The sequence below is a fragment of the Rutilus rutilus genome (assembly GCF_951802725.1).
Source record: "Rutilus rutilus genome assembly, chromosome: 4".
NCBI classification, from domain to species: Eukaryota; Metazoa; Chordata; class Actinopteri; order Cypriniformes; family Leuciscidae; genus Rutilus; species Rutilus rutilus.
The window spans coordinates 17,328,905-17,356,462 of NC_140212.1; the positions used below are offsets into that span (position 1 = coordinate 17,328,905).

The 27,558-nt window shown below is 37.2% G+C and overlaps 1 protein-coding gene across 2 annotated transcripts in view; it reads right to left on the bottom strand.

The window, feature by feature from the left end:
• magi2a (membrane associated guanylate kinase, WW and PDZ domain containing 2a) overlaps window positions 1–27,558 on the bottom strand; it is a 250,463-nt gene that overhangs the window by 158,435 nt on the left and 64,470 nt on the right. For both annotated transcript variants that reach the window (XM_084408381.1, XM_084408380.1), the window contains exon 2: window positions 24,294–24,410. In XM_084408381.1, coding sequence (XP_084264507.1) covers window positions 24,294–24,410 — 117 coding nt within the window. The remainder of the gene's footprint in view (window positions 1–24,293; window positions 24,411–27,558) is intronic.

The following is a 27,558-nucleotide window of genomic DNA, read 5'->3' on the forward strand; positions in this document are numbered from 1 at the left end:
TCTGGTCTTTATATGGTTTCATTTTACGGAAAAGAGCAGTGTGAAATTTCTTCAAAATATCTCCTTTTGTGTTCCACAAAAGATAGAATTCATACGTACGGAGCTCCGCACATAACATGCAGGGGGGGAAAACAAGGTAACAGCCACATATATAAGAATATTCCTACGACTTATTAATTCATTCCTTTAGATAAAATGTGGCCATGATTTAACTGAATTAAAACGAGGAAACAAATTAGTACAACATAAGTCGTGGGAACAAATTCCTGATTTGTGTCCACAAAATGACATTTCAGAATGACTTGAAGGTGAGTAATTACTGAATTTTCATTGTTAGGCAAACTATTATTTTAATTCAAGTGTTTTATATTATATTGCACTGTTTTGTCTTCATATTTCATTTGGCTCATCCTGGTTGTTTCGTCTCTCTCATCCAAAAAGTTCAGTCACTGAAATCTCTTCTTTTCTTGCTTTATCTCTCCTTTCACAGTTGAATTGGAGCTTCTTTCTCTCTCAGTGGTTCAGCTGTGTGTGCAGTGGTGTGAGAAGCTCCTGTGTGGAGAGCAGGCGGGGGGGTGATCAGCCTGTCTGATGTTCTTATTAGCATTACAGAGAGCTGCGCTCACACATACAGCCAGACACTACTGGAGCTGCACCTGCAAGACAGGGGCTTAACACACACACACACACACACACACACACGCGCGCGCACACACACACACACACACACACGCACGCGCGCACGCACGCACACACACACACACACACACACACGGTGGATGCATGCGCTTTTTTGAGCTTCAAAATCTGTTACTACTCACTCCCATTATAAAGCTTGGAAGAGCCAGGATATATTCCATATAACTCTGATTGTGTTCGTCTGAAAGAAGAAGGTGATATACACCTATGGCTTGAGGGCGAGTAAATTATGGGATAATTTTAATTTTTGGCTGAACTAACCCTTCAAGTCATTTCAAACACAAAACTAAACTTCATGCATATATATATATATATATATATATATATATATATATATATATATAAAGAACATTTTAAAATGTATTAATATTTTACAAAAATACAATTTTTTCACCAAATAAATGCAGCTTGATAAGCATAAGAGACCTTTTTTCAAAAACTCTTACCAACTTTTGAATGGAAAGTGTACATATTATAAATACATATACATGTATACATATATATTAACTTGCTTTAGTTTAATGACAACATAAAAGCATTCAAATAAATGTTCTTTATAGTTAATATTGTTCTCCTACAGCATAAATGTATATTTATACATGAAATTATATTGCTGCCTTTATATTTTAGCAAGGATATTTGGGGGTCCCGGACATTAGAACGTTTTTAAAAAGACTGAGTGTATATGAGTCACATACTATATACCTGCATCAAATCTCATTTGTGTTCAGACACAAAAATGGTGACTCACTGCACCAAATTTAATGCGACTTATCCCAAACACCATTAGTGTGTGCTAAACTTCACGCTGTTTTTTGTTTGAAACAATAAGGGGTGTGATAGCAGTGACAGAATTTTCATTTTTGTATTTAATGGCGCTCTACTGGCTATTTTTACAATCGTTCCTTCAAGCAGCCTTGAAGAAAAATACAGAGAGGTATTTTGTTCGTGAATGATTTGTATCAAATATAAAAACAACTGCATTAAACATGGACTGAACAAGTTACTCGTGATCAGAACTCTGTGGTTTGTGAATATAAAGGCACTTTTGTAAAGACAGAAACCTTGAGGCAAGCACAAAGCAGCAGCACAACAAAATGATAAAGACAACCAACAGAAAAACAAGTTCATGTTTGCTCTCTTGTCAAAGCCCACACCTCCTTCAACTTCCTGTCGATAATGACGGTTCAGTGATCTATTACTAAAGCCTAGCTACCCTCTCAAGAGCCTTTTAGGCTCACGTCAACTTTGTCAGCGCAGTGGCCGAGAACTTCAATTCAGCCAGTTGCAAAACAAATCAATGTCTAAAAGCCTTTTTATCTCTTTCCTCTGATTTTTATATTCCAAACGGCAGAGCAGAAAATAGTGAAAATGGGAAAAATAACACTACCGGAAGAACACCTGGAGAGAGAAATAAAGAAATTGAGTGCATTGTTTTTTTGTGGTTGTTGTTTTTGATGAATTGTGATGGAGTCAGTATGTTCTTTTATGATGAGTGAGAAACTGAACGTTTTCTTTACTTTTGTTCAAAGGACTGGTTATACATTTTCAATTACTGTATATAAACACTTCTAGAATTACAAAATACTTATTCATGAAAAAGTTAACACACACTTTAAGGGCCATAAACCCTTTTTATTTATGTATTTATGAAATACTTGTAGTGAATTTTGAGTAGTTATGTGTTAAAAGTGCTAGTAAAAAATTCAAGTTTGATTTCTACATATCAATTCTCAATTGATATAAAGAAAATGTATTAGCCCAAATCACATATCTCTATTATATCAGGCATATCATAAATTCTGGCCAGTGAAATATCAATATTGGTCAACCAAGTATAATTTTAAGGAGTAAATGTTTATGACTATCATTCATGAAGGTTGGTTGAATATTGTCATGTTATTGCAGTGTTGATACAGCATGTAAATGTGGGTTATATGCACATAACTGGTGCGCAGGTGGTTCTAATAACTTTAGTAGGATTTTTCTCCATCTCTGGTAAGATAGCTATCATGATGATAAGTGTGTTCATTAATTATTAGGGGTGCAACGGGTCGCAGTTGAGCCGTGATCTATGGACCAGGCCCCACGGTTCGGCACGCATGTGATTTGCGGATTAATTGCTAAGTTTAACCATCATAGAGTTAAACGATTTTAAACGCGGAAGAAGAGGTGTGCTGTTATCTGTGCACACTCAGAGAGAGAGAGAGAGAGAGGGGGGCGCGTTTCAGACCTGTCTCGGCAAGTATTCACTCGGTTATGTCAGAAGTGAAGTATGTGAAGTGAAGTATGTGTCAGTATATTCGGTCCATGCATTCGGTCTTAAAGTGACAGCAGCCTAATATTCCTTCTGTTGTCTGTGTCATTAATGTTAATAAAATAAAATAAAAACATCATCATCGTCTACCATGTTCGAGAGAAAAGAAGATTTTGAGGAGAGCAGTCAGAAGGAAAGTGATGCCGACAGCTTGTAGGATAAGTATGCTATATAAAGTGTGCACCCCTGGTTCTATGACATCATAAACATGACCATTTCTTACCAAGCTGTTATTGGCATAGTTTCTTAAACTAAAGAGGAAGGTTTATGTTGTGAACATTCTAATTTCAAAACAGTGTTAAAACGTTTAATATGACTTCTTTAAATTCCACATAAGCTATAAAACCTATACAACATTTGAACGTCTTAGACAATGTTCCTTGAGATGTTCCTTGAGATTCCGAAATGTTCTCGCCCATTACAAGTCATCATCCAGTCCAAATATAAATAGTTAGAAGAAGTGGCTTTTTTTTGCAAACTAATTTTACAGTTGACTTAAAAGTAACAAAGAGATGTTAAGTTTAGAGAACTAAAAATATTGGAGAATGAGGAGGAAAAAAAGATGAGGGTGAAGTATTTCCTCATGCTGGGTCGACAGCCTGCTCAGTTTTCTGAAGTTCTAGAGACAGGGCGAGAGAGGGCAGAGACATGGTAAACTGTCCTTGCATTCATAAGTGCACAGCTACGTGAGCTGAGAAACAAAGCAATCATGGATCACTCACAAGAGCCCTTATAATTCAGAGAATCACAAACCATTTCCATTAAACCAAATGTAACATCAAACAATAAAGGCGCATTTATAACATAGTAATATGTGTGTAATAGGCATGTAATAACACTGTAATAAGCTGCTCAGTACATTTCCTAAGTTTAAATAATTCCAGTTGTGTTTACTGAGACACTATCATGAATTATGTGAGGAATTAATATGTGTTATGTAATAATAACACCCGGCACTTATGCAACAAGGGCCCAAGACACATTTTAAATGGTCTTCACTCTTAAATGTCAGTGTATTTAATGCCGCTCTACTGGCTATTTTCACAAGACGAAGAAAAAATGTATCAGACATGGCCTTGACAAACCTGAAGCACAGGAAGACGTAATATAAGGGGAATTAAAGGTTGAACTTCAGAGGGATTTGACAGGAAAAGTATTTTATGATGTCTTAATAAGGGTTGTGAATCACTACAGGGCGTTTTGAGAATTCTGACATTTGTACGAAGGATAGAAAACGGTGATATAATCAGAAATATTTAATTTTAAGAGGAAAGCAGTAAATTGTAAATTATATTATTACAGATGTACAGACTTGACATCAATATTAAAAGAAATGGTTACACTTTATTTTAAGATGTACTTGTTACAGTGTAATTATATACATTGAGAAAATTAACTACATGTACTTACTATAGGGTTAGGGTTAGGATTGGGGTATGATTTAGGGTTAGTTGCATGTAATTATGCATAATTTATAGTTAGTACTACAGTACATGTAACGTGTAACAAGGACACTGTAAAATAAAGTGTTACCAAAGAAATCCTCTGAATCCTCTGTAATTTAAAGTTTACTAATCTTTCCTGTGTAAAATTATATTAAATATTATGCCAAGAAATATAAAACCCTAAAATAACAGTAAAAATAAATAAACAGCTTTAAAGCTTAAATAATACACAAGTTTCAATAGAAACTATTTTAATAAAGTAAGTGCTTTTATATACAATTATCAGCTTAACATGTCTGCTTTCAAGTCAAGAAAGTGTCACAGTTTCCTGTTTTCGGTTCATGCTTTCACGTCTTTTATTTTGAATTTTGTCATAGTCATGTTTCCTGTTTTGTCATACGATTACCTGTTCCCTCATGTGATCTTGCCATGTGATTTCTCTGTTTCATGTGTCATCATCTCATTGGTTTATTGTATTGTCACGTGGCTATCAGTTCTGTCTTCTCATTGGTTCATTGTCTCGATTACCTTCAAGTCTGTCTTGTTAAGGTGCTTTCACGCCATGTAATTACCGTAATTACGAGATTACAACTTGTGACTGCTATACCACTGCAGGTGGTCAGGTGAATTCATACGAATGACCTACCCCTTACCCCGACCTAAACCTACCCGTCACTGGAGTTTAGACAAATCGTACGAATTCATATGAAAGAGGTCGTACCAATTCGTACCAATTAGCCACCTCATAAAATACATCGAAATTGGTCGTGAGATAGCGTTGGTTTATTGGAGTTCTTTAAGCCTTCTTGGGTATTTTCATGATAATAAATTATATTTATACTTCAATGCTAATCGACATATCCTTTATCACTGTGTAGAATACTATGAGATAATATGTTGTGCGACTTATTCTGTGTAAGAAGTCACACCATCTCCCAGGATGCTCAACTGTCGTCATGAAGTGACTTTGGAGTAAACATATGTTATTAAATGTTGTCTTTTGTTGGACGAGAGGTTCATAAATACTTCTTATATTTGGAAAGATGTTTGACACGTTATAAGCGACTCAAACTCGCAGTGCTTTTAGATGGAGCAGCATTTACTACTGATCACAGAGCCGTGCTTCACTGACAAGCTGCGCATAAAAAGTAACCGCAGCCTTTGCGATTTCTTAATTACAGTAAGCCAAATGCTATTGTTAATTTCTTTTCATTCTGTATCTATCCATGTTTTGTTAATGAAAATGCACATGGGATCTCAACCTTGGGTCACCTTCAGTGGACTAAACGTGCCTCACTGTTACTTCATTATTTTTTAAGGAAAACAAAAGATGTGTCAAAATTAATCAATATTATATTTATAGTCAATGTCAGGAATGTGACGTTTTGAGAACATCATGGTTATTGTCTCATAATTATTTATTAGGTTGTGAGACTTTAGCCAATGAGAAGGCGCTGTCTCATCATTATTCATGACACCACGTGACCTTTTGCTATGAATGGAGCACAGAGAGTTGTGTTTACTCCCTCTCGGTTTTTTTTCAAAACCATGGTGTGAACTGACTTGCTAAGATGAGCGGTTTTATGAAACTTTAATGTGCATTCACATACAAGCACATTGACTTATGCATACATATGCAAACAATGATAGATGACTGTTTGGTTGGTAACCCTTTCTCAGTGCTGGTATCATGCCCAGTTCATTTCACAATACAAGTGTTTGAACAAACAATTGATCTGTTCGCTGCTCCTTCACTGAGCATATACCTGTTCCACACGCTCTAAGTCCAAAAAACACTGCATATACACACAGTGTGGTCCAAAGAGAGTAAAGCTTCATCCTTCAATAATCAGCAATGCCACTGGGCTGACATCATGTCTGTCTCCATGGTGACGCCTCTGCCGGTCGGAAATCCGTTAGGAGAAAGGCTGCGGCAGCCGTGAGTGTCAGGAAACAACCGGCATGGAATACTAAGCATGTTGAGGTTAATGTTTGCACACTCGCCTATAGGCGCTCATGCGAATCAACACATACATTTCACTTTATTGTCAGAATCAGAGATGTCAAGCTGATATATAACCTACAGATCTAGACTTTTCGGTGACGTTCTAAATGAAGTGCATTAGTCTTGTTTTTCTGAGCCGACCAAATACTGCCACTCCGTCCATCTCCAGTGCTCTAACGTCCTGCGCGCTGTTTGGCACTTGATCTGTCGGCTCTACTGGGACATTCTCGTATTTTTATCTTCCTTCGACCCAATTGTGACAAAGAAGTCAAGCAGCTATTTATAGCCACACAAAAAGACAGATTTGAACTCCAGTGAATTCTGATTCGCCTCAAATTAAATCCACGTTCAAGGGAAACGTGCACTGCTGCTGATCAAATAAGCAGTCTACTACAAAAGCACATAAGCATACAAATTAGCTGTGGCTTCAATTAGGAGAAATTCATTTCAAAAGCTAGCACAGATCTATTTTAACATTTGTAAAGACCAATGTGAGTGGTGCAAAAGTTGTCCCCACAATGCTACATTGTTCTTTTTAATGGAACTGATGGAACCTTTCCAATACACTAAAAGTTCTTTATAATGGAAAAAGGTTCTTCAGATTCTTATCTTATAGATATCCGTAATTGGTGGATATGTACAATCTCATTCATAAGTTTCCATATGATCTGATTAAGCCTCAATGACGATTATGTTTAGGGGCGGATCTTAATTCTTTACTTAAATTGTCAAAGTGGCCTAAAAGTTCACACGAAATAGCCAACTCATAAAAATTGTTTCGGTAGCACTTTATTTGACAGTCCTTTTCCGTATGTGCATAATATATACTTATTATGGTAAATACATGGGTAATAACCAGATACTAACCCGAACCTTCCCCTAAACTAGTGTTGTCAAAAGTTCTAACTTTGTTACCAAGTCGGTACTGAAATTTAAAAAATGTGGCGCTTTGAGCGGAATCATAAACACCTGTCTATCAGCGGACCGGTCCGGTTTCAAACGCCCCCGCTTTCAAAACACTTCTGTGTGCTCTCAAATGCTCCCGTGCGTTGATCATTTTAACCAATCACAGACATATCCGACGAGCGCGGGAACACAATGGCCAATCAGAGGTGTTTACGATTCCGCTCAAAGCATCACATTTTTTACATTTCAGCACCGACTTGGTACCGAATCCGGTACTTTTGACAACACACCCTAAACCTAACCTTAACACATGTAGTTACATTATATTGCCCAGCACTTTCTTAGGTAATTACACCTTAAGTAAGTGCACGTAATATTCAACAATATTACTGATCTGCTTGCATTGACACCATTGTATGAAAACCGAACATCACTGTTTTCTCCAGAGCTGTAAAGATAGATGAACTAAATTAATAACTAATGATTTTTACAATGGAAATTAATCAACACTGAACTTACTAAAGCTGGACAATGACACTATTTTCTTTTAGAGCTGCTTGTTGGATTATTTTCTTGATATCACTATAAAGCTGCTTTGAAACAATTTGTATTGTAAAAAGCACTATATAAATAAAGGTGACTTGACTTGATGTACTGTCAAATAAAGTGCAACCATAGTTTCTCATGAAAAGTTCTTCACACTAAGAAAAAGGGGTTCTTTTAAGAACTGTTCAATTGAATGTTCTTTTGGGAACCCAAAATTGTTCTTCTGTGGCATCGTCTTACTTTTTGGTATCAAATTAGACCAATCTACGTTTTTATGTAACTGAATAAAAAAAAAGTTAAGTTATCAACAGTCTTAAAGAAAAAAAAAATGAAGACTAACTTGTAAGACTAGTCTTAGCAGTTTATGCAACCGGCCCCTGGTCCTAAGATATGGCTTTGTTCCATCATTAAATGTAAATATATTGGATTTTTTCTTCATCTGACCGGCAAAACTTGTAATAATTCATCAAACACCACTAATCATTATATTCTAAACTAATTTATCTTGAACTGCCTGTACGACATAGACAGGCAGGTGAACAGGCAGAACCAGCACACTTTATGACTGCTGCAGAGCTGTCCAGCTTTTGATTAGCAATGCAATTTTTCTGGGCTCTCTGGGCTGCGCTGGAGAGCCCGGTTCAGTGGTCACACACTCATAGCGCTCACATGCAGAGGCTCGTGAACCCGTGGGCTTCACAAATAGCTGTAAATATTCCTCAAAGTGCAAAGTCCACATCAAGGCCTGACTGAATCACCTCAATCATTCTTTCTTGTTTGTTGTCCAGATATTGATCTCCATCTCTCTCTTCCTCTCTTGTCTCTTGCCCCAGTAAATCTTCAGCAGGCTTTAATTGGAAGCAAAGGCCATTGTCTCAGAATAGGCTCATTTGCCAGATGCAAACAGCAGTAAAAGGAAAGTGGGTTAACCCAAAATGAAAATAGAAAGAATAAGATAAGGGGTGAGAATCCAAAGTTGATCATTTGATGTAAAACATCATGACCGTGGTGTCAAAAAGCAGACTCGCCTGCTGCATTTCGACATGGCAAATGCATACTTGTGGTTGCTCAATCACATCTACATGCAGTCAAATGTATGCATCTGCTGAGAGAAGACACTTACCATTCACAAGTACCAATCTTGAGACTCTAATTACACCAATCAAGATAACAGGACTTTAATTGCCACTTGAGATCATAAATGGATTAACTCACAAGCCTACCGGGCATCTGCCCAGGGCACCAGACCAGAAGGGGGCACTCATGAGCCAAGGCAACAGTTCATATTTACTATTTAAATGTATTATAAAATACCAAATACACTCCTGATTACTGCTTATTATAAGTTAGTAAGGTAGTTGTTAAATTTAGGTATTGGGTAGGATTAAGGGATGTAGAATATGGTCATGCAGAATAAGGCATTAAAGGCCCCCTGAAATCAAAATTTTTGTTTTTTAGCTTTTAGTATGAATATATTAGCCTTAAGGTTATAAATAAGCTGGTGTGTTCCAAAACAATGACAAATTTGCATTTAGAAGATATAAGCATTCAAAACTTACAGTCTCTCACTTCCTTTAAAATGGATCACGAATTTGTATGAAGTCACCGCGGACTTCAGCTTCTCATCACGTCTTCTGTCCAATCAAATGCTCTCTAGAGTCTAAAGCTCCGCCCCCTATGCTATAAATACCACCTGGCCAAAGCGACCGTTGACACATCAACACAGCAATTATGGGTTTTAGAGATGTGTGTTTGTTCGGTTGCTCAAACACTCGAGTTTTATTCAGTTTTCCAACTGTATGTTGATTAAGAATGAAATATAATTGATTCACACCTCTACTATTGAATCAAACGTATCATAAGCGCTCTGATTCGCCTCCATGGTGCTGTCAAGTACGAATTGCAGTCTGTGAGGTAACCTAAATGCTATTGGCTATTTGAAAAGGGGGAGGAGCCATTCAATATGTCCCGGTTAGCTTCCCGATTCAGTGGAAATTCCGTCAACGCACCATACAAAGCTGCGCGTTCCAAGGCACTTCAGTGGGCCTTTAATATGTGCTTTTTTAAGTATATATCCTACGATTATCCTAGTATAATTGATTATCCTAGTATAATTGATATTGATTATCCCAATATCCAAGAAATATGCATGCTAAAAAGCAACTTGTTAGTAGTGAGAATTGAAGTGTTAGCCAAATGAATAACGATAGTCGAATTAAAAAACATAATCCCAGTCAAAGAGATAATGAATTACACTCTACAAATCTATAAATTGTATATGCTTATATTTTTAAATGAAAGGATGTCATAACTGTATTGAGACTGAATTGAATTTTAAATGTTAAATAATAATAACCATATAACGTAAAACAAATGCATTAAACGGCACATAACAGTAGCAACTAACCCAAAACCAAACCCCAACCCTAGTGAGTACATGTTCTAATATTACTCAGCACTTAAAAGTATAATTACACTGTAACATTGACAGCTGAAAATAAGTGTAAAGCAAAGCATTTCTGGCTGCAAAATGCATCTGAACGATACTGTGAACGATGTAATTGTATCACTTCGTGATGAAAACCTTGCTTTGGCACAGTGGGATATCTGTAACATCCAGTCCATGCTGATGTCCTGAACCTCTTTGATTTAGAATTTCCTCATCAAGTGTGATACAACATTGACTATTATATTCACTAACACAATCTCTTCTCTTCTCCGCTCACCCTTCTTAGTTAATTTTCTGGAACGTGCTTAGAAGTACTTCTGCATTAATGTTCATTACTCAGTCGGATTCCACACAGCGCTGGCCATTCATGATCATTCAACAATGCCGTAAATTGGCCGCAACGTGAAAAACACTGAAATAAACATGCATCGCTGTGCCTCTGTGGTGCTCATTCAACATCATAAGTGTAAGTGACCCAGTCTCAGCCAACAACCCTCTCAAGCAAAAAAAAAAATCACACACTTTAATTTACTTATGCTACACGATCCACTGACAAATCCACTTCTCCCACAAGTACATACTCACTCACACACACTATACACTCAGCATGAGCCCATTCATCTTTCCACTCACACAAACTCAAAGATATTGACGTCGAGTGATAGGCAAAATGGATATTGGTTGCGGACTTCTGCTGCTGAACAGAATATTTGGAATAAAACAAAAAAATTAAATGTTGTTCCCTAAAATAAAATGGTATTCCAACACACTCTCATGGAAATTTGTAACTATTTTATGCTTTGGTGAATTAGTGGTGAATTTCACCAAAGAAAAAACAAAAAAAAAATTTTTATGTTTTTATATGAATTAAATCAATACAAATTCATATGAATTCACAACCAATTTGACAAAATGTAAAATAGTTCATTCTACTCATGAGATCAGGTTGGACATTCACTTCTGCAATCTGCGATATTCACGAGTGAAACAGGATATTCATTGAAAAAATATTGTATATTTTATATATCAAGAACTGATTACAAATGCATTATCATTGCAGTCATGTGAAGATTGGTATTTTTTAAATCAGACATTTTTTGAGAATAGGGTGCTGTCTGGAAAACTAGAATTTATTGCAATGCATTTGGAACTATTTGCAAATTATATTTTTAGTTTAACATATGCTCACATCCTAAATTTTATGCCTAAAATGGCAAAAATGGCTCTGTTATAATGTTTCTTGTCTCGTCACATTCAATTATGAATTAAACGAATCATGTAAATGATATATTTTCAATGCAAAATGGCTACATTTGACAAAAAATTTATAAAAATAAATCAAGTACACTAAAAAATGCTGGGTTGTTTCAACCCATGTTTGGGTAAAATATGGACAAACCCAAATGTTGGGTTTAAAAATTGAATTAAATTTAAACCAACGGTTGGGTTTGTACATATTTGACCCAAACATGGGTTGAAACAACCCAGCATTTTTAGAGTGTAGTTTGCATTACTGGTTTTTAAATTTCATATATTGTAAATGTTAGCTAGCCTATATCTTACCTTGAACTCTTTCACCGTTAAAACTGAAGCATCATTTTCTGTGAACAGTGAAGCCTGTCTTATTTGATATGATTGGCCCTCTCCTGAGAGCTGTTAGACGGCTTAGCCAGACCAAAATGTCACTTTTAAAACTTTTTTGTCAATTCGGGGCCTCGCATTGACAAACTCGCACTGCGCACCATGCTTGCAACAGTCCTGCGTACAGTCACTCTTGGGAACACTCAGCCAATCATATTAGAGCTTGCACCTTTAGCCAGCTCTAGCCACTTTTGTGTGCAATCCGCATCAGAGGCTCTTTATACTCGCTGTGGGCATGGTCTCGAGTCTGAGAGACTATAAGCAAGATTAAAGATTCACTTCTTAGGCGGTTTAGGATGTTTTCTCGCCTTACCATCATTCATATTCATCACAAGCCTGTCCTCTAAGTCTTAAAGTCACTGAGCTAACTTTTAAGTGTCTGACATTCATTCACAGAGCAGGCCTCACTTTACCACCTCCTCACAAGCAGAGTTTTCTCAGAGCTTATGAATATCAATACAGCCCTCGGGTAACTAAAATCACTTGAGCCGTAATGGCACAGTTTGTCTGGTAAGTTTCAATTATTATGACGGGCTATTCTTTAATAATAAGCCCACATCCTGACTCACACTCTTTTGGAAGATTACAAGCAGAATCCCACAGAAAATCATGGACAAACAAATCAATTATGGAACTGTTGAGATTAGAGTTACAATTTAAGGATCTGAACCACTTAACCCTGAGTATTAAACTCTGGAACACTGCTTTTTTTATTTTAACCAATCAGACATAATGGCAAACAAAAAAAATGTCCCACCCAGTTTTAATCAACATATTATCTCATTCTCGTTATGTGACAGGATGTTTTTCAATATTATATTACAGTGATTAGAATTACATTTCTTTGCATTACAATAATTAACATAAAAATGTAATTAAAGGAAAACAGTTTATTACTGTTTTTAACAGCTCAATGTTTTACATACATGTACATTTATTTTATATGCAGGATGTTTTTCAATACAGTTCAGTAAATTTGTTACATTTCTTTGCATTAGAATAATTAATAAACAAATGGAACAAGGGAGAAATATGAATAAAGCTCATTCTGATTCTGATGATAATAATGTTAATTAAAGCTGCAAGCAGCATTTATCGGGGTTCAAGCTATTAAGGCCTTTAAGGTTTTCCTTTGGGATTTATAGGCTTTTGAGTGTATTTTGCCACGCCCCTTTTCTAAATGACCCTGTTACAGCCACCCAAATGCCAAAGTTCAACTTTTTTTTGATAATTATTGATCTAGAGAGTCCAGAGAATTGTCCTAGACTGGTTTGGTTCCGATCGGGCGAAAAACCAGGGACTAGTTCGCAAAAGTAGGTTTTGGACAAAATTCGACATAGCAGAAAATTTTCCCTGCCTACATCCAAATCGGAGATAGCCATTTTGTCCGCCTCGAGCCAAGGATTCCAACGATATAAGACACTTGATCCTGGGACAAACGATCTAAGAGTTATGAGCAATTTTGAACTTTTGGTTGCTGTAGCGCCACCTATGGGCCATTCGGGGTCATACTCTGATAGGTTGTCCCCAAATTGAGGCCTACCATCTGGCCAGGTTTCAAGTCTCTAGGCCTTACGGTTTGGCCTGCACGATGCGTTTTACAAATCCTTACAATTACAATAGGGTTTCAGCATTTCATGCTTGAAAGCTATGACCAACACTCACACCACCCTAGTATTGTTTTGGCGAGTTTTGCCAGTGAGATGAAGTCAGGATAATGTTTACACGGTCAGCCCTGTATCAAATTCGATGTAAATAAAAACAACTAATCAAAGTAACGAAGCCGTCTCATCCTGTTTTGTAGGAATAGAAGTTCTCACGGACAATCAAAGCACTTCCCTCCACCCTTCACCCGCTCAGTTAGCTTGCTGACGTCCTCCATCGCCACTTTTTCCTGGCCTTGCCCTCAAAGCACAGCATTGCAGTAATTACCACACAGAGACGTAATAGTAGCCACGCTCACTAAAGCCCAGCAGGCTCTTGAGTTCTGACTCACGCTTTAATTAGACTAAAGAGAGACGGAAGGAACCGGCCACCCTCCAACTTCCATTCGCTCTTCTTCCAAACTTCATGATTGGTTCACGTTTCCTTCTTTTAAGACCCTATGTCTCCCCTCTTACCCTTTTCTTTAGTTCCTCATGTCTCTCTCACCAGGTTCTGGCAGTGAAGTCAAATGGTTTAGTTAAGTGTGTGAGTGTGAGTGTGTTGCTTAGCTATAGTTTAGGTACAAATTTGTCCCAAGAAGTTAGCTAAATGTGACAAAAAATGCCTCCTTGGGGGAGGATGAGAATTTCCTCATTTGTAAAAATGATTCTAAAGCAAAGTACATAATATATACAAATATACTTGAAATAATGCAAAAAAGTTTTCATTTAACTGTATGCCCTCATGTCCTCATTTAGATAAGCAAAGCAAACATGAGTGTGTCTTCAGGGGTATAGAAAGGGGTTATGTAAATATATAATTATTGTAATAAAGTATTTATACATTACAACAGTATTTATTCTCTAGAAAAGATCATTTTCATTACTTTATTACAGTAACACTAAAATTGTAAAGGGTATTGTAGAGAAACTGATGGGAGAAAACCTATTAATTGTCATTAGAAAAATTGTCAAAATACCAAAAATCTTCATGGTCTTGGGACTTATTTGGAAGCACACTGTTTTACAGTCCTGTTCCCCATGTACATAATATGTACTTATTATAGTTACAATAACTGGGTAATAGCTAATTACTAACCCTGAACCTACCCTAAACCTAACCTTAACACATGTACCGTGGTTAACTTATATCACCCAATACTTTTTAGGTGAGTACACTGTAAGTACACATACTGTCAAATAAATGCAACCACTTCTTTGGTCTTTATGCTAAATTCTTAAATATTTAATTATGTTCTTACTTATTATTAATTGTTTTTTGACATGTTTTTGTGAAATCCTCTCATTTATCTCCAAAAAATGAAAATCTCAAGTGTATAACAACTGTTGAAGTGTCAGACTCACATTTCTCGAGACACAGGTAAAGGTCATATTAATTCTGCAGTCCCACTTAAGGCCTTAACCGCATAAAGTTTTGCTTTTCTTTAGAATTCTGGAGAGAAGACAAGCACATGGGTGTGTGTGTGTGTGTGTGTGTGTGTGTTTGTTGTGATTGTGTGAGTGCATAAGCACAGGTCCAATGGCTTTGAATAATGGATGGGGCTCATGTTTGTTCGAAAGTGCGCCATTTCTCCTCAGCTAAAAATGCGTCGCTGCATGAATATTAATGCAGTGGAGTGTTTTGTCCATGCCTACACTACCATCCCACTCCATGCATATCCCTCTTAGAAGCCTTAAAGAGTGGCAAAAATACCCAAATGTCCACTGTCCATAAATGCACACTCTCCATACAATGGCCACATCCTGACTGAATGTTTTTCACAACCTTCTAAAACAGCTGGATTCACCTGAAAAGCAAATCACAAGGGATATAACAATATGCATTTATCTAGAATTTGGCACAGTGTAGACTTTGGATAGACTTCAAATTAGGACCAGACACCTTGAAGGGAGAGTTATGGGAAGATTTTAGTGACTTTGAAAGTAGAAAAGTCATTCAAGTTTTCGGGCCCTATTTTAACGATCTAAGCGCATGGTCTAAAGCGAGTTCACCTAGGGCGTGTCCGGATCCACTTTTGCAAGTTTAACGACGGGAAAAATGGTCGTCGCGCCAGGCGCATGGTCTAAAAGGGTTGTCCCTATTCTCTTAATGAGTAATGGGTGTGTTTTGGGGTTTAAATGCGTTAAACCAATGTTTACCAATGCAGTCTATTTCTGTTGCCTCAAAATAGCAACGCGCCAGAACACACCTCGTTTTCAGACTAGCACGCCCATGGGTGCACAAATGGGCGCAAATGCATTTGCTATTTAAACAACGTGGCGCCGGACGTGGAAATGATAACCACGTCGGACTCAAAATAGCAAAAAACACTTGCTGCATTGCGCCGGGTGTAAGATAGGGCCCTTCATGTCATTATGTGACCAAACAGCACATTCTGCCCCTTTCCAAATAGTACATAGTAAGATAGGAAATCAAAATTACTTTTAATACTTTAGTACTGTGTGTGTCTAAATGTGAGCCCAACACTAGTGATACAGATAACACAAATAGCCACTGAGTGTCATATGACTTTCAACAGAGGGTAACAAACACACCACATGTTCTTGACATTAAAGACCTGACTCTAATAAAGACTTTGGAGTTCAATGCTCACTCATCAGACCTCCATTTAAAAGTTGGGATTAATTTATCTATTTATTAACTTTTTTTTTTAAATGCAGTAAAAACTGTGAAATAGTACTGCAATTTAAAATTCCTGTGACGCAAAGTCAGAGTGGAAAGAAACACTTTATAGGATAGAAAAATTACAACTTAACACTTTATTATCGCAATTGTTTCTACTAGCAATGGCATAGAAGGATGGATGGAGAGCAAACTGTGACTTTTGCTTAAAGTGATAGTTTACCCAAGAATTCACCCTCAAGTTGCTCCAAACCTGAATGAGTTTTGAAGAATGTTGGTAACCAGACAATGGATGGATGGATAGCAAACTGACTTTTGCTTAAAGGGATAGTTTACCAGCCCACCCCCTATTTTATTTTTTTATTTTTTTTTTGTCATCATTTACTCATTCTCCAATTGCTTCAAACCTGAATTTTTGAAGAATGTTGGTAAACAGACAGTTGATAGACCCCATTGACTTCCAGAGTAGTAAAAAAAAAAAAATCAATGGCTACCATCAACTGTCTGGTTACCAACATTCTTCAAAATATCTTCTTTTGTATTCAACAGAAGAAAGAAATTCTTGAAGGTGAGTAAATGATAACATAATTTCCATTTTTGGATGAACTATCCCTTTAAGTCTCCAAAAGTAACTGTCTGGAATGGAAGTAACTGCAAAGAACGAACATTCAAGGACAACCAATGAAAACCAGACACGTAACCACGGGCCGGTGCTGTTTAGAGTTTTTCATTATGAAAGGCTATTTGGGGTACATGTTCTAAAGGATCATGGGGGATCTGTGCTGGAACTGGGCTGTGAGTGTGTTTACTCCAGGATGGTTTGTGTTGTACTCTGGAGATAAGGATATTATAATTGGCTCACTGAGTGTGGTTTGCATTCGACACTGACTGCAGCTGTGCCACACAGGCTTGAGAAAGCCAGCGAGTATGTCAGATTTAGACATCACTGTCAACAGATTAGACCTCATACGCAACATGTGTGTCTCCACCACAGCATCTGAGACGTATATGGACACATTAAAGAGAGTTTAGAAGATCAGTAATGATGACTAGCACAGGAATACTATCATTTCTAAACCAGATGAGTTTTGTGGCTTTTAGTCCAGCATGTTAGCTTTGAAGCTAATCTAGATGTTCGCATGCTGTTAAAAGTTGAAAAAAAAAAAAAACACACTTATAGTAAATATTTAAGCAGTCTTTCTCTTTCAGGAAAAAGGATAAAATATTTTAATGACTCATTTTGTTCGTAAGGGCATACTCAATTTTATGATTTGTGATCTGATCTTGCTATTAAATAGCTATTATATACTTGAAAAAGAAAAAATCCCTTTGATTTGCCAAAAACAACTTCCTGTTTCAAAGGGAAACACACACAAAAGACAAAATAGGCAATTAAATGCTAAAAAGTGACTGTCTAGTGTCAGTGGTATTTAAAGTAAGTTGGAAAGGAAAATGGATGATGGGATTGTTTGGGGAAGTATGGTCTATTTCTAACGCCATTTGACACGCTGCCACCCTTTCAGGCCTTTCAGTATCTCTCTTTTTCGAAGCTACAAATAACTCCCTCTTCATCTGGTTACAACAGCCTACGCAAGGATAGTTAATCAAGCAGGACGTCTTAGAAAGAAGACACTCCAACTGGAAAAGGAAGAGAAGACTTGAGTTTGGAGCTGGTAAGAAATTGAGATACTTGTATGCTTTGTATGAGCAAAAAATAACTTAAAATATGAATAAATACTATAATAGTATATAAAATGTGAATAAATACTATAATAGTATATAAACAACACTGATTTCACCATAAAATCAAAAGAATTGAATAAGAAACAGTATTTTGCATAAAGAAAATGAAGTGATGCATTACACCCCTAACAAATACTTTACTACTGAATTTCAATGATATTAAAACATAAAAAATATGTTTCACATTATGGTAATGGGATTTTGGGAGGCTTGCCAAAAATAAATAAGTAATAATGTCAGGAAATAAGGTCCTAAAATGGGTTTCACTTACTTTCTGCAAAAACGTATTTCTAATTCTTTCTTTTTTCCCTTTCTTCTTTTGTTCAAATATTAAGGGGGCATGGTTTCATGAGAATCATCCACAAATGTGAGTGTAGTAAAAGAGATTAAAGATAAATTCTCTTCTCTAAAGTGTGTTTGAGTGAATCTGCTTTAATGCATCTCTATCTGGATGTGCGCCACGTGGCATGAGAGGCACAGCAGTAAAACAAGAAAAATGACCCCTTAGGAGTCCACAAACTTAAACACACATTCTTGTCTTTGGTCTCATTCCATGGCAGACTTCCTCACCGACCTCATCTGCAGTTAAACGCTTCTTCATCTCACGCCAGGAGCTCTCAGAGCCCCGTCCTCCAATCAAAGCACACAATGCACATGCAACCTGGCCAATTATAGCCCTGTTTCGTAAGAGCTCCACAACAGCAGCCCCATTTCCTGACTTCCTGTGTATTCATATAAAGGATGAAGGACTGGGTGAAGGAATGAGGTGGAAGGGGGACTAGACGTCACTGGTCTGACGCAGACTGGGGGGGCATGGCAGTTACCATGGAAACCTAAAGCCCTCATCATGGCGCTTGAGTACCACAACCGAGAGAGAAACACAAAGACATGCCAATAGAGTGGAAAACAGAGCTAGAAAGAGCAAAAGAGAGGCAAAGATTGACATACAGAGTCAGAGAGGTGGATATAGAGAAAGAAAAAGCCAATCAAAACAACTATGACAGAGATCATATCCGAGAAATGAAATGAAAATGAAGACTGAGATGGAATGGAAAAATGACGGTTGGTTGGAACTGTTTAAAAAATAAAATAATAATAATTTTATTCAGCAAGGACTCATTCAGCTGATAAAATGTGACAGTCAAGACATTTATAATGTGACAAAAGATTTCCATTTCAAATAAATGCTGTTCTTTGAACGGTTTATACATAAAAAAAAAAAAAAAAAAAAAAAAAGTATCATGGAAATACAAAAAAAACCCCAGCACAACTGTTTTCAAGATTAGTAATAATAATAAAAAAATGTACATCAGCAATAAATTAGCATGTTAGAATGATTTCTGAAAGATCATGTGACATTGAAGACTGATGCTGAAAATCTCAACTAGTAAACAGTTATTTTAAATTGTACGAATATTTCATAATATTACTGTTTTTCTGTATTTTTGTTCAAATAAATGCAGGCTTGGTGAGCACTGAGATTAGCAGAATGTTGGAGATAAAACAAGTTTTAAATAAATCTATCATGTTTTAAGGATGTTTATATATTTGTACTAGAAAATACTTCAATAATCTTTTGCTTCGGAAACCCATGATTTTTGCAGGTTGGCAGGTTGCAATATTAACCGACTGTTGCGTAGCCAAAGTGATGACAGGCGAAAGCAAAGCCATTTCAGAAGAGGAGCAAGTAATTCATTTTTGATGAATTGTGCATGATAAGGCCAGGAATGTGTATTGAAGTTACTAGGGTTAATTTTAATTTTATGTTGACTTGAAAGAACCAGATCTTCCACATCCATGACAAATAGAATTAAATCCAATGAATTCATCGTATCGATCTTCTCCTAAATAACGCAATGTGTTATCTCTCCAAAAATGTGAGCCTTGGGAAATATATAATGTAGTTGAATCTTATATCCATTTTTGATAACTGGAATGATGAAACCGCTTCTTCAGACTTCTTCAAAGAATCAATTTTCAGGAGATCTGAAAATCATATTTCAGGCTTGCGTGGTCTAGAATGTTGCTTAAAATCAAAATCAGAGCTTTTGATTCAATAACAAGGGAGTTATAAAGAACTATATAAAGGCAATTCAAGCTTGTTCAATTTTTCAGGTGTGTGGTTTTGCTCTGAAAATGTGTCAGACGGTTCGTGCTGGCAGGTGCTTTGGAAAAAGCCTGATCCACATTTCTGTGTTCTGAAGTGAAAATGAGACCTGCTTCAGTCTTGTTATGAGACTTCAAATGTTCCCTCAAACATTCTGGATTTACAGACTACACTCTGACAAACACACCACCCTTAAAAATAGTTCACCAATATTTCACAAAATGAAAAGTCTGTCATCATTTGCTTACGACACGTTGTTCCAACCGATGTGAACTTATTGTGTCTTTCTTTTGTCCCTTAACAGTCCCTAGTTTAGCATTCATTGTATGAGGAAGAGCACCGTGAACATTCTTCAAACCATCTCCCTTTGTGTACCAAAAAAGAATTGGGTTTGGAACGACATGAGGGTAAATAATGGCAGAATTGTCATTTTTAACCCCTTTAAATGCAAAGATCTGGAAAAAACTGAGTATATCATTAGAAAGATTCAAGGCTCCAGCTTCAATATTTGACTTTAAATCGCATGGAAGTTATAGCAAACACTCGTTGGTGGTTTAAAGTGAGTTTTGAGTAAAAGCATAGGGTTAATTGTATAAATTGTCTTATGTAGCCTGATGCTAATTGATGCTAACAGGTGCAGTTTATTTCATGATGTATTTTGTCCAAGTTCATAAGTAAATGTTTTGTTTTGTTTTCTAGAAAGACTATTTATAATAGATGGATAAATGTATATTGGGATCTAAGAAATGTAAATGGGAAAACCATAATGCCAGAATAAAGGCTAATAGAATAATGAAGATTATTTCTCATACCGCTGAAGTGTGAGAGGTTTGTCGAGTGAGAACAATAGAAACATGAATGGGTCAGTTCACCACACCAGACATAGATAAAAGACTGTATGGGATGTGTCATGTGACATCAGTTGCGTTGCTTCGCTGCCATTCACAAATCCTCTCCTGTGGCCTCATGCATGTGCACTTCAGAATCTCAGTGGAGTCTCTTTTGGCATGCTGTTTTTCACGTACTATATAACAGGGAAGTGTTCAACTTTCGGATGCAGCAAATATGCGCAGTGGTCAACATGGATGTTTTAGAAAGACACTATCTCTGGGTCTCTTGTTAGATATTAGAGGACACTGCATCCCCCATTTATAATAGTGCCTCACGTCTCATTTCTGTAGAGGTTCAATGTCAGTACTAACAAATTCTAATGTCACCCTGGCTCCCGCCTGTGTGTGTGTGTGTGTGGCAGGCCTAACCTGTCATGGCATCCTAAGCTGTAATAGATCTGCTGCATAATTCATGAGACAGTTCTGTGATTATGAGCATTAATGTCATTACTCAGCAAGCAGCCAATCACGCGACTGATAATGTGACGGCAATGGGGACACATCCTCAACTTCCTCTGGTGTCACTGTCTTTCTGGGATTTACATATACACAAACTCAATTCTGCAGAAATAATATTCTGTGAAATATAAACTCTGTTCCAAAACCTAATGGGCTTCAAAGGCAACATCCAAACCGAAATTGACAGCCCGATCTCATGAGAAAATCTAGGTATTTAATGAGAGTGCAATTTTGCACAAATTTGTAAAATGAGATTCACATAAAAATGTACAATTTGTGTGAAAAAAGTATGAAGCTCCATCTCTAATCCCAATCCTAAACCTACCACTTAGTGGGATTGACAAAAGCATATAAATGATGTCAGAGCCTACTAATTTATATGAATTTACAATAAACATGCAGCTTAATCACACCTTAATTTCTATTTTAAATAAGACCAAATAGTTGTATTAGTATATTGTATTTAAGCCTTTGTTTATTTATTTACATATTTGAAAGGTACTTTCTTTGGATTACTTGTGTTTTGTGATGTCTGTGATTGTACTGTGTATATTTGAGCCTTTTAACCTAAGTCAAATTTATATCACTGGTTGATAGATAATAACGTTTTTTAATTGAATTTTTTTTTATTGAATTGAAACCAAAATAGCATTTTATTTTTGTGTGTGTGAAACTGTGTTGGAAACTGAACATCATAAGTAACTGATTTGGAACTCTCTACATAGGCAACAACTTCACGCACCACAAGAGATGTGCGAAAATACAATCAAAAGAGTTTGACGATACCACGTAATAATGTGACAACAATTTGGGCATTTTCAGATTATAGGCACATGCTGGACAAAAATAGCTCATCAGGTGAATCAAACTAGATCCGCACCTCACAATTTAATCCAATGTGACGTTAGCATGTTGCTAAGAAAACGGTATTAATCTAATAAGTAGTTACACAATAAATAATTGTTCGATATTTGGGCATTTTGTGATTACTGGTAAGTGTCACACAAAAAACAACTGATTTGCAGTGTTGCGTTAGCATGGCGCTATGCTAAGATCATTAAATTAGTAATAGACCAAATAATCTTTCTAAATTTGACCATTTGAGATTATTACCATGTTGCAGACAAAATAGCCCTCCTCACATTTATCAAACAATTGATTTCATTAGCATGACGCTAAACTAAGAACAAGTCGTCACACCTTACAATTTAATCCAATAAAGTGTGATGTTAGCATGTTGCTAAGCAAACAGCATGAGAATCGAATAGTAAGACAACAAATAAGTGATCAATATTTGGCAGTTTCGAGATTATTGGTATGCGCCACACAAAACATAAAAAATAAAAGTAAATAGATCGAAGTGTCCCATTAGCATATTGCGATGCTAACCACATGACAATCCTTGGCAGTCTGATAACTAACCTTAAGAAATGCCTAGTAAGTAAATATTCCTAAAATAAGTGTTCATTTGATCTAAACCATTTTGCATGCATCTCATTAGCTATCATTTTGTAAACAATACACAAAAAAACAAACATTGAGTTATAATACACACACAAATATTGAGTAAAAATCTGTCCACCCTCTTGGAGGAACATTTTCATCCCCTTTTCACATTGAAATTGCCAAAATGAGATATCTTAGAATGCAATTATGCTGGCCACCTTTTGGAACAATCTTCTTGTCGCTAGCACACCTGATGCCCTTAAAATGTTTTCTAAGTAGGCAGCTCACTAGGTTTTGGAAAAGAGCAGTTGCATTACATATGAATGAAAATAAATTTGTATGCATGGGTTTTTCCAAACTATCCAATCTTTCTTCCTCTCTACCTCAATCTTGCTCTTCTTATTTCAAGCCATCAGTGTCCTTGTTTCTTTTTCCTCTTGCAAGCGTTCAATGAATCCGACATATGAGGCATTTCATCTAAGGTCCTCGCACCTCATTCTCATTTTTTTATCGTAATCTCTTGTCATCCATCCCTCTCTCTCTCATCTGTATTCTCCAAACCACTCTCTTTCTCCTGGGTACGGATCTCACGTGTCGCTCTCTGGTCTAATGGAATCACAGCTCAGTCTCTCAGCTGGACAGTAATCACTCACTCACACTCTCTCTCTCTCTCTTACACACACACACACATAACACAAGGGCTTCACTTGAGCAAAATCCTCACGGAAATCCTTTCAAGTTTTAATAAGACAAGAGTCCAATCGAGCCACACGAGTCTTATCCTTCAAATCTTCATCAACTGACAGCAGCTTTTATATCTGGGTGGAAAGCGGAGCATATGTGTCGCGTGTAGAACACAAATCTGACGGGAAAAGTGACTGGATCTAAAACCTTCAGATGATGCAGAACTCGTCTCTGATTTCTCGCACTGTATGACGTGACAGACAACTAGTTGTCCAGTCCGGTTACGTCACACAACGTGGGTTTTACAAGAATGCGTTTGAGTCTTGAAAATTTACGGTTGTGAGTTCGGTAGAATGCGGTTGTCACTCCCAAAAATAACTGAGCTGTGTGTGAACCTCACCTTAACACTGCTAGAAAGCACCCAAAACAAACTAACAACCAATTACCAACATGCTAGCAACCACCAAGTGCATCCTATCAAGCCCTTACCAAAGCCTTGCCAACCACCCAAGCATTGTGGCAGTGTCATTGAATTTCATGTATGCAAAATCAAGTGCTCAAGTGCACAATATCAGCCAGGAATTCATCAATTAAAAGTCCATGAAAAGGCCAAGCCAGTGAAGACAGCAGTGTCGAAGGTTAAGGAAATCAGGGCGAAGAGTTACTCACAGGGTACTGTTCGAAGATAGAGGTTGTCCCGAATAATTTGTTGCAGCTCGTGGTCCAAAGATCCCTTCTGGAATCGCAGGTTGAGATACTGCCTGAGATCTTTATCCACAACACCTCCTGTAACACACACACACAGGCGGTTAGATGACCCTCTACCCCGATACAATCTCATCTGATAACAGGCTCCATGCCGTTTACTTCACATTCACAATAAACTCTGTGAAGAAATGCTTTTGTGTGCAGTTTTTCTGTGGTAATAAAGGACTCCATTACGTGAATGTGTGTGTGGCCGTTCTATTTTCCAAGGAAAAGGTCTGACAATACTGCAGCAAACCATGATTTAGTCACATACAAAAACCTAACCTCAAAGTGATCGTTTGAAGAGCTGTGAGAAAACGTATGTGATAGTTTCCACTTTGTTCTGGTCAGAAACCTTTTTTAGGCTTTTAAGAGGGTCCTTCCTTCCAGGTTTCATTTATTTATATATAACACTCACAAAGTCATGGATACATACACATGGATATTTTTCCTAGTGCATAGAAAAGACTTGAAATCTGAACACATAAGTGTGCAGGGATCCCCATGAGCCGCTCCAGTAATAAACACACACACACACACACACACACACACACACACACACACACACACACACACACACACACGTCATCATTATTACATCCTGTGATGAAATGGGGAGGGGGTTCTCTTCAGAAAATGTGCTTTATCAGCAGACAGACGGATAGAGAAGAATAAGAGGGGGGTTGAAGTGAAAAACAGAGATAGACAGATGAGGGAATAGGGAAAAGAGCCAGTGAAATATATATAGAGCCACCCAACCCACATTAACTGCATTTCTCCAACTTTCTCACCCCAATTTTATTTAGATTTTTTTTTTTTTTTAAAGAGTATTAAGTAAATTTCACAGTAAAGCTTAAATCCTTAAAGGGCCGGTTCACCTAAAAATAACATTTTGAGAAAGCGTATATTCGACCGCGGTGTGTCGCATTAACAAGTATTAGACTAGTGCAAACATACAGCATTTCTCCAAATTCATCAATACTTCCAACAAACTATTTTTTTCAAAGAGTAATAAGTTAATTTCACAGTAAAGCTTAGATCCTTAAAGGGCAAGTTCACCCCAAAATGAACATTGAAGTGTTTGAAAATTGTCAAATCCTTCCAAAAAAAAAGCAAAAAAAAGCAGTAATTATCACAGTGAACCGTACATCTTTAAAGGGCCAGTTTCAGAGGCGTAGTTTGTGGGGGGGTTGGGGGGGAGATACCCCCCCCAATATTTAAATCTATGCATTACAACCCCCCCAATATTTATACCATGATCACATGAAAAATATGCAGAATAATTTTTTTTAACTATATTAAACATTACAACCCCCCAAATTTCTAATTCATTCCAACAAACAAGTTTTTGAAAAGCAGTAAGTACATTTCAGGACCATCTCGCCCAAAATTGAAATTTTTAGTGTGCAATGCATTCGTACTCTCAGTGTGATGCATTGTTATCCGTCAAGTTTGAATATGCGCATCTACGAATAAGATTTGAGATCTATGGTGGAGCATACAATTCAGATAATATAGACTTAAATTTTGACCTGTTCCTCACACACAGTGATCATATATCTTCAGAAGACTTGGAACACAATGCACAAGTCACATGGACTTCTTTTAATGATGCTTTTGCATTCATTGACAATCCCAGTCCCCATCCACTTGAAAGGTGCCCACGGCTATCAAACAAAATGATGGCTTAAATTTCAGTCTGTTTCTAATTTAAATCTATCATATGGCTTTTATAAGACATACAAGTCCAACAGATGACTTGTATATTGCTTTTATAGTTCTTTTGTTACCTTTTTGGAGCTCAAAATCTCCAGTCCCCATCCACTTTCATTGTATGGAAAAGGGCCGCATGAACATTTTTCAAAATTTCTTCTTTTGTGTTCCATACAAGAAAGAAACTCAAAGGAGTTTGAAAAAACGTGAAATGTTCTTTTTTGGGTCAACTTTTCTTTAAACCATAATTTAAATGCACACAAGCTGGTTGAAACGTAAGACATCACAGACGCAGTCACATGTCGTCAAAAAAAGGACAGTATAGAAAAAGACATCATACTATGTAACTGAGCTCATGTGGGTGTCAGAAACCAGTTTTCCATGCTTCAAATGTGCACCCACCAAACACACACATCACCCATCGATTCATGTATGCACACTGGTGGATATAAGAACTCCACGTAGAACAAACTCGATGCGTCTAGAATAACCTACTTCAGACATACTGGTTAATTAGACATGACAATCATGCTATTCACACACACACAATCAGTTAAAGAAAATCTCTGCTTTAGAATCAAATCATGTGTTAAAATCCAACACAGATCATCGGCACATAGTTCTGTCTGGATGACACAGAGCAGGAAATTAACAGCAAATGACACAAATTGATGAGTCTCACACACAGTTCCATGAAGAGAAATAAATAAAGACTGCAGACCCTGAAGCCCCCCCACACACACATGCACACACACACACACACACACACACGTTTTGTCGACTCACAGAGCGCAATGGAACTGCACTTCTCTTGCACGGTTCAGCCAGATGTTGCAGGCGATGATTTGAGCGTGTCTGTGATTGCATGCGTGTGTGTGTGTGTGTGTGTGTGTGTGCAGTCCAGGTCTCCACAGGTCTGTGGCCACAGTGTGCAGGTTTCCTAGCAGCGTTAGATGGGTTCAGTGCTACAGGCAGTCTCTCTGCATGTTGCCGTAACAGAGAGTGTCGCTCTGCAGTGACCGAGAGAGAGAGAGAGACAGACAGAAAGAGAAAGAGAGGTTGAGCACTGAGACGCTGCAGAAGAAACGTGCCCTAACAGTGGGAACCTATCACAAAGCTCTCTCTCCCTGTGTACGAGATGGAGGATGGGAAGAGATTCATCGCCCTCTATGGGAGAACTGGAGATGAGCAGCATAGTTGAACTAGATAGCAAATACAAAAGTACAGTCAAAAACCAAATACAAGATTCAGCAGACAAAGCAAGTGTGGGGTTAGTTTTTTTTTTTAACGTTTTTTTTTTAAGTCTCTTATGCTCATGAAGGCTGTCTTTACTTAAAAAAAAATAGCAAAAAATAACATCGTAATTCATTCCTGTGATGACAAAGCTGATTTTTCAGCATCATTACTCTAGTCTTCTGTCACATGATCCTTCAGAAATCATTCTAATATGCTGATTTGCTGCTCAAGGAACATT